The sequence below is a fragment of the Neopsephotus bourkii genome, unplaced genomic scaffold, assembly GCF_033783945.1.
Source record: "Neopsephotus bourkii isolate Nb327-2 ecotype Australia unplaced genomic scaffold, CSIRO-AGI_Nbou_v1 NB_1139, whole genome shotgun sequence".
Classification (NCBI taxonomy): Eukaryota; Metazoa; Chordata; class Aves; order Psittaciformes; family Psittacidae; genus Neopsephotus; species Neopsephotus bourkii.
Window position 1 is genome coordinate 1,897,442 of NW_026901625.1, and position 12,507 is coordinate 1,909,948.

Below are 12,507 nucleotides of genomic sequence, written 5' to 3' on the forward strand. Positions count from 1 at the left end.
TTCAATACAATCTGGAGCCTATAATAATCTTCAGAAATTCAAGATAACGTGGCATTCCAATTGCATTTATTAATCCTCAGCCGTTGGCAGCAAATAACTAGAACCTGACCGCACAGGGCAGTCTCTACAGTCAGGATGGATGCTTAAACCACGGTGTACATCCATGCTGGTTTTCTGCAACACCACGCATTTGGTTTCAACCAGCCTACGAGGCTGGGGGCCCAAGAGCATCACACTTCACCCTTTGGTGCTCGAGGGCCTCCTGTAGGCCACACACACGGGGAATCCCGAGTCCGTGATGCAAGTGAGAAAGGCCAAGAAGTCTGTGCTTGCTCGTGTTTTACAAGGCAACCGCTGGCAGAGACACCACCTCGCTCGAGATGCACAGACCGACAAAGTCACTCTGTGCACTGAAAGCCTCCTTCAGCTCCTCGCACCAGGCACCCAGCGCCTCCTCCAGCTCCCCACACAGGCTCTCTGGGATGCTGAAGGAGTAGATCTGGACCCCGAGGCTGTCCTTTATCCTGGGGCAGGAGGCCTGCGCTGTGAACACCCTCAGCGGCGTCAGCGCCAGGCAGTTCTCAGTGCTCTCCTCCATGCAGAAGGTGTACACCGCCGGGTAGCCCAGCAGCACCCCAACGATGGTGCAGAGGTTCCAGCCTGTGGGGACAACCTCGCTGGAGGACACAGGGCCGGCGCTGGCGGCCTCAGCAGCGCTTAAATGGGCCAAGAGGGTCGCAAGATGGCCCCTGATGGCCTCAGCCTGCGCTGGCCCGCAGAGAACCGGGCCCTGCCGCCCTGCCGAGACATCCATGAAGGGCGCGGGGTGTGCGCCCAGCACGGCCTCCAACCTCCGCCGGGCGAGCCCCGGGTGCAGCAGCAGGGCCGAGCCCTCAAGGCTCAGCACATGGAGGCGGAGCGGGGCCAGCCCGGCCTCCCTCAGCCGCTCCAAGTACCGCCGCAGCTCGGCAGGGCCCGCCGCGCCGCAGTCGTACAGCAGGGCCGGCTTCAACCCCGCCGCCACCGCCAGCACCTCCCCGGCGAGCTGCAAGGCCCGGGCCGCCGGCAACCGCCGCCTGGCCCCGGCCCCCAGCTCCTCCCGAGCCGCTGCCACAAGCTGCGGGGCCAACAGCGCGCTGCCGGCCGGAGACTCCGCGCCCATGGCCGCTGGGCGCGGACGGGAAGCTACAGCCGGGGCGGGGCGCGCAGTGTACAGCACTTCCGGGGCGGCCGCGGCCCTGGCGCAGGAGGGAGTCCGGGGCGGAGCGCTTGGGGCCCGCCCGGGCAGGCCGCTCCACCCCGCTCTCGGCCCGGGCCCCCTCCGCTCCGCCCCGGTCGTGTCTTCGCCGGCGTCAACGACAAGGAAAGAGGCGGTTGGGAGCAGGGCGCTGCCATCACGTTCAGCCAGAGCTTAGGGAAGCAACGTGTGTGTAAGAAGCACAGCACAGAGCCATGCCCCTGCTTTCAGAGGTGGATGTAGTAGGAGGAGGCTTCTTAAAGCACGTAGAGCTGGTTTATTTAACTATAAAAAGCACTTAAAAAGAGAGAAATAAAGTTAAACAAAGTGATATGCTCCAGGCAGGTTTAATAGAGCACAGATTAGAGAGGGAAAAAATAATGATCGTGTATTTATATACAAAAGACCAGTAGTCGATTTAAAAAATACCACAGCATTGAAAATGTGATTTGTACATGAGTTTCTTTAGCAAAGAGCTGGGAAGAGTGAAGGAGCTTAAGGTATCCCTGTAATGCCCTTGCTTTTGAATGCTCCCAAAGGTACCACAGACCACTGACACTGAATCAGGAGCCCAGATTTACACTGATTTTATTCAGATTTAGGCAAGGCACTCGGTAAGAAATAAGTTTTTCTGTATGTACAACATAAAGCAAACCTGGGGCCGAGCCGAGCGCCGCTCACTGCGCCGGCAGCGGCTGCGCCATGTGCATGGCGGGTGCCTGCATGGGCCACCCCTCCTGGTGGTTCTGCAGCAGGCGGTAGAGCTGCTTCAGATGGGCCACGATGTTGTCCTTGATGTCGGGGGTGGAGATCTGCAGGCGCACGCTGCCGCTGTCAAAGGAGCGTGTGAAGTCACCCGAGAACATCTCATAGATCATCCGGGCCACCACGGGAATGACCTGCATGAAAGAGGCGGTTGGGCACACACTATAGTCCTGCTGGTTTGCCCTGGATGCAGGGGAGGGTTTCCACGCTAACCTAAGGACAGGTACAGGCTGATGCTGTTGGGTAACACTGGTATTTGCTGTCACAAAACCCATCAGCCCTACTGGTGTTTCCCAGTGTCAATAACCCAAACAGGGAAGAACCGTGCCTGCAGGCTTCCATCCAGAGCCAATGCACAGGTCCCCAGCAAGGTGCATGTCACCCCAGAGCCTCAGCTCTTACCTGAACCACAATCAGCTTCCTCTCCCTGGGTTTTCCATCAGGCCATTCTTCTCCAAAACAGAAGTAGATCTCATATGGTGGCTGCTTCTCGATTTGTCCCTTCTGATGGGCAATCAGCTCTAGGAAGAAAAGCACAATGCTGCAGGGTTGTTCTCATTCAGTTAGAAACGCTCCCCGCTCTTACCTACATGCTGAGCCACCTCTTACACATACACAATTACAGTGTATTTCTTGCACCAGAAGAGCTTTCTTTTACAGGAAGGCCCTCCAGGGTTTTTCAGAGCATTACACGAGTGTACATTGACTTTGTTCCAATGCACACCTGCTCCATGTCCTCTGGAATCAGGGACGTGGTGGCTCCTACCCATGCTCCAAGCACAAGCAAACTAACTAGTGCACCCACCCTTTCTAAGTGCCACCAAGGGCCCAGACCAGCATCCGAAGCTCTCTTCCACAAGCAGAAGTTACCTACCACTTAGGAACGTTTCCAGGCAGAAGAGTTTGACTTTCTTTTGCCTCTCAATCAAATTTGGTGTGGTGGAAGAAGGTGCGCAGGGACCAGACCAGTACACCTTGCACTGGCAGAGCCGGACAGCGTAGATGGCATGGCCACTGACCTCCAGGATCAGTCCCCTGTCCATAACATCCAGCAACCGACTTGTGAAGATCTTCTGCCTTTCATTGGTGATTTGCTCTGTTCCTGGAAACTTCACTTGCTCCAAACTAATGGGCCCAAAGAGCTCTTCCTGGTCTGGCATAGGACCCAGCTCTCCATAGAAAAGTCTGCATCCCTGCGGGTTGCTTACAGTCGTCGTCGGCCCGGTCTCCTTCCCTCGATACTCAAACTTGATTTCTAGGTCTGTCACTGAGAGAGAACCTGTCAGCAGGGCTTTTCCTGGACTTTTACATGTACTGCATCAGCAGCAGGCACACACCACACGACCCACACTACACAGGGATGTTTAAACTATACACAGCTCCCCATGCTAAGGGGCAAACAGCCACAGTGAAAAAGTCAAAACAAGGGCAGAAGCTGTAGAAATCCATATACATACTTGGTAGAGAGCTGATCCAGAGCTCAGGGCTGCTGAAGAAATCATGCTGCAGTGCTGTTGGGGGCATTTCCATGTCTAGAGGTTCATTCTTTGGCCACACAGCTTCAGGGCTGCAGTTTTCTGCACTGGCTGGAGCCATTGGAGAATCTACAAAAGGAAGTGATTCCTCAATAAACCACTTTACAAGCAAATTCCTTCACTGACACATTAGTCTATGCCACCAACCATTGATATTAAGAAATGGAAATGTCTCTTGAATAGGGACATGCTGAGATTGATTCAATTCCTCCTCCTCTTCATCATCAAGATCATTATCCTTTTCATCCCACGGAGCTGAGCCAGTGGAGCCTACAAACAAGCACATTCTTGTGGGTAGTTGATCGGTGTGAAACACTGTGATGCACTCCTTGAAATAATAATGTGATCTTCATATTGGCTCTGCACAATATTGGACATTTATTTGTGTATTTTCCAAATAGAAGTAGAAAAGGGAAAATCAGATCCATACCACATGCTAATTTCAGTTTAACACATAACTCTAGAAATGTAAGCATAAACTATCGTCAATATGGGACTGTTTAGCTGACCATGTACAGCTTTATTCATTTTAATACAGGTACACAACGATTCAATGTCCTCTTAGTTTAAACACAGCCAGGTTTGCACACGGCAGCTTTCTGCTGCACACAAAGGCAGCTTGAGAGTTAATGCTGAGGGAAAGGAACTCACATTGGACAAGCGCCTCTCGGTAACCAGCCCTGTGTCAGCAAGGCCCTCACCTGGATTAATGATTGATCCCTGGGATTGCGGGATATCGCACACTTCATAAATTTTAATAGGATTCATGGGCACCTCCTTGGTGCCATCGTACATCAAATTGAATTCCCGGCTTTTGTTAAGAGCACATCGGAGCTGGGCTTTCCACTTCGCAGGGTCGGGCTCATCGACTCCTTCCTGGTACTTTCCTGTTTCCACAGCCCATGCCTGGGGACAAAGTACACCGTGCTCAGTCCAGCCTTCTCAACAGAGCAGCTTTTATCAGAAATCAAACTCCCAAACAAATTCGCTGTGAAATCCTTCTCTTTGCAGAAGTCTGAACTATACCTCTTTTGATAACAGCAATGGAAAATCCCGCTTTTAATAGTTTTTCCCATTAAAAGGAGGAGGAGAAAACAAGATGTAAATCCAAATCTCCAAACCCCATGCATGCATCTTCATACACATTAACTGTTACAGCACTGGGCACTGAGTTTTTCTAGGTCTCTCAGGCTCAGCACCACAAGCAATTTTTGACAGTGAGCCATAACCTGCACACTGCGGAACGGGCTCGGTTGGAAGACAGTGGAAGAGCAGCCACAGCCATCCAACTGGTCCTCTCCCTCCCTCAGCCCCAGATCAACTATCAGGCCAAGATCCCTCAGAGGCAGAGGTCAGAAGTTCCTCAAAGGAGTGTAGGAGTTATAATGAATCCCTTGGGATAAGAATATTAAGGACAGCAGCAATGGAAGTTTGTGGTGGACCTCTTTAGATTTATTTAACAGTAACAGTATTTAATGGTTTGCTGCAAAGAACAGGCCAGCTACCACATCCTAAACCGAGCAGATGGAGTAAATAGCAGTCATCTCCCAGAGCCCAAGGAATCAGACATCATCTGGCCTTAGGTGGTCAGAAAGGGTTAAAGAACTCCACAGCCTGTCAGTGCCAAGCCTGGCATCCAGGTGCACAAAGTGGCTTTTCTCAGGTCAAAGCAATAGGACAAAATGTGCCTGGAAACAGGTACTGAAATATCTGCCCAGCTCCTGGGCCAACAATTCAACCCTTTGTCTCTGGTTAGGAGCCGTGGTGTGTCTGAGCTCTCCCCCCCCTCACCTTGAAGATGGTGTTCTCCTCCTCGTGCTGCGGGCTGTGCCGAGTTGCGTGCTTCCAGGGGATCTGAAACCGCTTCGCCTCTCGGTTTAGCCAGATGAGGCCGGGATACATCCCGCTATCTACCTGGGCCACCAGCCATGGCTTCAAGCGGACTCTTCGCGGGTGTAATGCCATCGTCTACAAAAGGCAGAGCAGCTGCTAAGGGTTAATTGAGACTTAGATGCTTTAAATACAGTTAATTCCATGAGAAGGGACCCTATGCTGTGTCACTGCTGCTGTCTGTTATCTTCCTGCACCTTGAAAACACTAATTTGGGCTCAGATAGATGACTTTTCTGCCAGGATGAGTTACAAACACATCACTAAACAGGGACCATAACTGTTACAAGAACAACAACTCACTGTTAAATACTCCGGGAAGCAGGGACTGCGCGTTGTGTGTGAACTGAGCACACAGAGGGCGAGCCCCAATCAAACCTGAGCCGTAAACGTAGTGCAGGAGATAAAGCCACAAACAAGCCACAGCAAGAACAGGCAGGAGAGTTTCAGAAGCCTCCACGTACGCCTTAGCAAAAGGGCCTGATCTGGTGCTTCTTCAGTCGCGTCAGACTTGCATCGAGGAGGAGAAAAACGAACTTGTGCCAAACCAGAGGCTTTTGCCCCAGTTGAGGTGAAGCTGGAAGCATCAGGCTGAAGGGGAGGGGACTGTTTCATCACAGAATGACTTTTTCATGAGTGCCCTGAATGCAGTTAAAACCATGCGCAAACATCACTGACCTACAGTAACCAGGATGTTTATCCAGAAGGACGTGAACTGCAAGTCTGCCCACACTCCTGCTAGAAATCAAGTGATGTTGACTTAATGTTTAGGGTTTTTTTTCTAAAAGCAATGCTTTAATTAACTTATCAAAGCTGTTGTTCAAGTATCCTGGTGTTGCTGCTACATTTGCTGCCAACCAACAGCATTTTCCTGTGCAGAACAGAGACAAAGGCAAACAAACAGAAGTAATGACTATCCCTCTGCAAGAAGAGGCAGCATTTGGTATCTTTAGGTTTTGGAAGGGGGTTTTTACACTACAAGTGTGCTTTGAAGGTCTATTTCCCATATTCATTTGTAAATCTTGAAACAGATGTGAGAAATCACATGAATACAGCAGTTACAGGATAGGCAAAACGTTTGCCATAAGCCCTGAATACTGCTGCAGGAGTTGCAAAATGTGTCTAGTAGCAGAGATAAGAGAAGATGAAAAACATCCTATCCAAGAACTAGTCTAGGAACAGGTTTTATTTGTTCAAATACCTGCAGATCCCATTCAGATGCAAGTGTTTATAGAAAATTCATCTGAACACAGCTTATTTTCTCTGTTAAGTAAAGAAGACATTCAGATTCAACTGCAAATCATCTCTAAGTAAGAGTTTGAACACGTGCTTCATCAAGGACCTGGGCATGTCAGCAGATTGCTCCCTAGGAGCTGCAAAGGATCAGAAAGCAGTCATCAAAGTTATTCCTGTGCTTCTGAAACTCTCCTGTCTTAGTTCCCCAGGTGGAAAACACTATCAGAATTAAACTTTCAGTAGTATGTTTGCAAAGACACAAAGTCCAGGTTAATCCTGGACTTAGAATTGAGACCAAATCCAGATATTGGAAAAAGAAGAATTACTTCTCATTGTAACAAGGAAACTAAAGCTTGTTTCCATCATCTCTTAACTTTACAAGCAGTCCCCTCTGCTTCTAATAACATACACCATATACATACCCATTTGCAAGACCAGGAGTGAATTCAAACCCACACATCAGGAAATAAAGCCTCTCAAACAAAATACATTCAGTCCTGTGGAGGGTGTAATGGCATTGCTGAATGAGGCTGGAATTGTCCCTCTGCTCACAGACAGCGTCTGTCAATACACCACACTACAATGCTTTATGACCTTTTATCACCAATGACTTGTTGACACGATAACCGAGACCAAACCAACTTGAATCCCATTGCTGGGCTCAGACAGTGAGTCAGCCTCTTACAGCCTTCAACTTCGATCTGGCAGGTCCACCAATGCCAGAGGCTCCTGGAGCCGAGGGTGAGCTCAGGGAATATCTCATCCTAGTAATGGGAATTGCCAAAGGCAGCAGTCAGGACTCCCCAGTGCACATACCCAGGGATCCTCCAGTTTGCTTTATTCCCACTCAAATTGGCTGGTGTGGGGGGGTAATTAGCACATCCCTGTGCTGCTAATGCAGCTCTGGTCAGTGATGTAATTATTCCCTGTACCACAATTATTATTAAGTCAGATGTTTTTCCTTGTAGAGGAGACATTCACCCCAGCAAGAACAACTCAAGCAAGCTTAGGAATGAGCAGACATCCTGCAGCCGCTTCTCTGAGGGCTGCAGGTGAGAGACCAAGGTCAGGGACAATCCTGGATAACTGTGAGAGTTCTGGGGGTCCAGCACAGAGCCAACCAGTGTAACATCACACAAGATGGTGTGACGTGATGCTGGTCTCAACCTCGCCGCATAGAAGCTTTCACTCTCCACCTGCACACCCAAGTGTGCTTCCGCTCCACCCTGGTCATGAAGCCTCTAAAGAAGGAAGGGGTCTTCTCCAGGACCACTGCTGCTACACCACAGACCTCTGCTCATTACCTTTGTCTGCATTACCCTGTATTTCAGGGATTTGTATTGTATTTTCAAAGACAAGCAGCTCAACCCTTTAATATTAGTATTCACACACAGAAACAGACTGAATTTTCAGCTGAGTGTCCAACACCATCACCTCCCTGCACTGGGAACCCACAGCGCCATGTTTCAGGACCCACACATCACTTTTCCGGCAGCCACCCCCACTCCCTGCCCTGCTCGGGGCCATCAACACTCCCTGGGCACTACGAGCTCTTACCCTATGCCCAGTGGAGTAACCTCAACCCCTCCATGGCCCGATAGCCTTGGTACCTCGGAAGGGGCATGAGCCGTGACCGATAATTTGGGTTCCCAGGATGGTAACGGCTCCGGTCCGACAAGAGGAGGAGAGAAGGGGATGGGACGAGTCACCCTCGCCCTAACTTTGGGCCTCGTCTACACCAACCCGATAGACGTAGCCTGAGGCGAATACAGCCGCAGGGAGCGCGCAGCCCCATAGACACCGGGCTCAGCCCTCCCGCTGCCCCCCCCGGCCTCCCACTCAAGCCCGACCCGGCATCTCCCCCCGGCCCCGTCCCGCGACCCGCGACCCCTCCCACGGCCACCAGCGCGTCCTGCGCTCCGCCCCGCGGGTTTCCGCGTCCCAGCCAAGCCCCCGCGGCTCGGGCGCGGAACCCCGCTCAGGACGCGGCTTCGCGAAGGGCGCTCCGCGGGGCTGGGCTCGGGGTCCCGCGCCCCCCGCACCGCCCCGCACCACTTACCCCTCCCTGCGGGCGGGCGGGCGGCGGCTCCGGGCCCGCGGGGGCTCTCGGAGGGGGCGAGGGCAGCGGAGCGCGGAGACACCCGGAGCGTGAGCCCCGCCCGCACCTGCCCAGGTGCGCCCGGCGCAGCCGCCGCCCCGCCCCGCCAGGCCACGCCCCCTATCCGGAGGCCACGCCCCCCCGTTTCGGTTCTTCTCGTAGGTGGAAAACCGGAGCCGTGAGTCAGGAGCGGGGGATCCTGTAGGGAGTTAGTGATGGGGTTCAATGAACGGGAAGAAAACGGGATTTCCCGTCTCTTTCCATTCATGTGCTGAATCCCGGTTTTGGGAAGGTTGATGTATCCTGGGAGCAGCCCTGGGTGGACGTTTGAAAGTCTTCACACACAGAGAAAAACCCTAAAGGGGCTGCAGGAAACCTGGAGAGGGGCTTGGGACAAGGGCCTGCAGGGACAGGGCAAGGGGAATGGCTTGAACCTGCCCGAGGGGAGACTGAGCTGAGCTCTTAGGCAGAAGCTCTTCCCTGTGAGGGTGCTGAGGCGCTGGCACAGGGTGCCCAGAGAAGCTGTGGCTGCCCCATCCCTGGCAGTGCTCAAGGCCAGGTTGGACACAGGGGCTTGGAGCAAGCTGCTCCAGTGGAAGGGGTCCCTGCCCATGGCAGGGGTTGGAGCTGGGTGAGCTTTAAGGTCCCTTCCAACCCAAGCCATTCCATGATGATGAATACCTTCTCCCCCATAGTTACCCCACTGTATAAAACCCCATAATATATGGCCAAATAGCAAGCAGCTAGGAAGAAACACAGACACACAGAGAGCTGAACTCCCAGCCAAACTATGAGGGATCTTTGATCTCTCCTCAAAAGCTGCCTTCATCCTCCCCACATTCCTCCTGTCCACATGCCCATCCTGCCTGGCGATGGGTAAATTTAAGGATGCCACAGGCCTGCTTTACTTGTGGGCTGATGCTTGAGGAAGCAGACACGGGTGATGCAGCACACGCACCCACACACCTGGGACCAACCAGGGCAGAGCTTTGCTGCTTCTAGACCCTCTATAATGACCCTTGACTGCCCAGCCCATGAGTGGGGTCTTAGGGCAGGTCATGGCTGTGGTATGGAACATAATGGAGCAAAATGACAGGCGAGGGCTGCTCCAGCGTGGGTTTAGGACCTCTTTTTGCCTCCAGTTTCACTGAGGCTGGTCCTCCCGCAGCTGTGCCCGCCTGCACCTTTATTACAGCCTCTGTGCCTTCCCCGAGTGGGAACGCAGATGCCAAACCAGTGAGTGTTCCAGCCCAAAGCAGGGTTTGTGTTTTTCTTGAGTCTCTACAGCCGGCGCTGCAGCGTGTGGCAGCATGTTGTGCTAGTGAACCGACAGGAAACAAGCTCTCCTTTTCCATGCTCTTAGCTGGGAAACTGCAGCTTCTGAGCTGTCTAGGTGAGAATCCAGGGATAGCTCATTAGGCAGGACATGTAATGAGGCATGTAAGCTGTTTGCAACTAATCATCCAAAGTGTTCACTCTGACATAATATATAAAGCATTGATCCTAACCCAGCAGCCAAACAGCACCAACCCCTTCCTGTAACGTTTGCTGGGAATCGTTCTTTTTAGTTCTCTCTGCTTATATTGACCTCTACCTGCATCTTTTTCAAACCAGATGAAGAAACCCTTTGGCTGACAGACTGTACTCCATGAAGTGACAGCCTCCTGGCTGTGCGACAGCAGCTCTTTCACACAGTGCAGAGCGTACACTTTGGGACAATGCAGAGGAATTTTCATACCAGGAGCTATAGGATTTACTTCTATTTCAGTGCCAAATTAACATCAGTACTTTTATCAACACGATTGTATCGTGATACCTGCGATAACACCAGCCAAGCTTTGTAACCCAGGTCTCTTTGTTCCTAGCTGGAAAAGGCTGGAGTCATCAAAACAAAGAGGAACCATTTTCTCTCCTGGGAACAGATCACTAAGTTCCCATAAGGCAAAACAACATTATGCAACGAGGCAAGACAATGTCCTGGGCATGTGGAGTCTTGCTCTCTGCTCACAGCTCTCGCATTCCAGCATGCAGCCGTGGTGCAGGAACACAGCATGAAATGGTGGAAAGCTTCACCCCAGCACATGCAGCACTGCCCTGATGTGCTGCTGGAGAAAGAGCGATGAGGTCTCCCCACCCTGTGTCCCACAGCAGCACCTCTGCTTCCTGCCAGCTCTTTGTGACCCAGAGGGAACCCATGTGCTTGCCAAGATGGTTCAAGGAATGTTCAAGGCCAGGTTGGACACAGGGGCTTGGAGCAAGCTGCTCCAGTGGAAGGGGTCCCTGCCCATGGCAGGGGTTGGAACTGGATGAGCTCTAAGGTCCCTGCCAACCCAAACCAGTCTGAGGTTCTGTGCAATACCATTAGAGGGGAAAAGCTGTGTCTTTACATGATCTTTGTAACTGAGGATGGGGAAGTGGAAAACACAATAAAACTGGTTTATAAATACCACAGTGACAGTGCCAAAGACTTTGTTCCAGGAGGTCCAGCAGAGACCAGTGCTGGGGAACAGATCCAGTGTAACCTTTTCTGATGAGCCAGATTTCAAGCTGTTCTGCTGCAGACAAGTCAGCTAAGAGGTGTGGGCTGAAACCCTTACAAAGGGAAGGATGGAGTTTATTAATTGCATTGTTTAAGGCACAAAGACAGACCAACAGTACTGCTAAAACAAGATTAAAATGTACCTGCCCGTTAAGAGAGCAGTCTGTTTTCTTAGTAACTGCTTTAGTCCTTCCCATCCATCTCCATGCTTGCGAGAGGAGGATAGAAGCAGTACAGCACTTAAGACTGAAATGAAACCATGCATTGCCTGGGTATGCTTGCACACAGAAGTGCAAACTTATACTATACTACATACCTGTATCCACACACACAGCCACATGCACTACCAGTGATGAGTTAAAGAAGCAAGCAGGTTCAGAGCAAACCCTGCTCCTACCGTAGAACATGAATCCCTGCACTGTTCTGCAGTATCGAGTTTTACACTGAAACTTAACCCATGCAAGACGCTTTTCTTTCTAAAGTAGCTAAAAAAAAAAAGTAGACTTTGTTAAAGAAGCAAACAGCACAAAACCTTTGGGCCTAAGGATTAGTGCAACAGGGAGCCTACTATTTCCTATCAATGCTGCTTCAATCCTCTTAAAAGAAGAATCCCATCCAGATGTCAGGCTGGCTCAGACACATTTATAGCTACAGGCCATTTCCTTCCAGCTGACATGGATAATGGTTGAATTCTGAACACCTGCCATGATATGGATAAAAGCTGGTGGCTCTAGCAACTAAAGGAAAGAGCAGTAGGTTATGTGTAAGGGGAGGGTTTGAGCTTTGGGAGTGGGTGCCTGGGAGCTTGCTGTGGCATGGAATGAGGCTGGAGTAGAGCTCTGAAGTAGAGCTCTGAAGTAGAAACAAGCAATATTCATTAGTAAGAATAAATAGGAGGTGTGGATTAATAATTAAAGTTATGGAGGGAAAATAAGAATAGCTCAATGCTTAAAAAATTAGGGAAATTAAATAATTCTGTTACTTTTAGCTGAGAGTTCTAAGAATGAATTGTGAAAATGAGGCAAATATGTGTATTTATATCTGCGTGCATTTACTTGTTCTCTCAATCACTTTATATAGAGAACAGCCTATAGTAGGCATTGAATTAACTTTATCCGTTAGCAGATTTCTCCATATGAGTGCTGTGTGCTTTATTTTTCAGGGCTTGCTTTCTGTAGTTGGTGTTTGATACCAGGTCCCTTTTCTCT

General features: G+C 50.9%; 2 protein-coding genes across 2 annotated transcripts; both read right to left on the reverse strand.

Annotated features, from left to right (window-relative positions):
* Nucleotides 1–48: 48 nt before the first annotated feature.
* Nucleotides 49–1,190, reverse strand: CUNH1orf74 (chromosome unknown C1orf74 homolog). Its single transcript, XM_061362902.1, has one exon. It carries the CDS (start codon nt 1,160–1,162, stop codon nt 341–343), a length of 822 nt encoding a protein of 273 aa, XP_061218886.1. The 5' UTR covers nt 1,163–1,190; the 3' UTR covers nt 49–340.
* A 612-nt stretch (nt 1,191–1,802) lies between these two features.
* IRF6 (interferon regulatory factor 6) lies at nt 1,803–7,403 on the reverse strand. Its single transcript, XM_061362903.1, has 8 exons — nt 6,105–7,403; nt 5,329–5,505; nt 4,239–4,443; nt 3,685–3,807; nt 3,460–3,606; nt 2,877–3,269; nt 2,405–2,523; nt 1,803–2,136 (listed from the first exon to the last, which is right to left on the reverse strand). The coding sequence occupies exons 2-8, from the start codon at nt 5,500–5,502 to the stop codon at nt 1,915–1,917; spliced, it is 1,383 nt and encodes a 460-aa protein (XP_061218887.1). The 5' UTR covers nt 5,503–5,505; nt 6,105–7,403; the 3' UTR covers nt 1,803–1,914.
* Nucleotides 7,404–12,507: the final 5,104 nt, after the last annotated feature.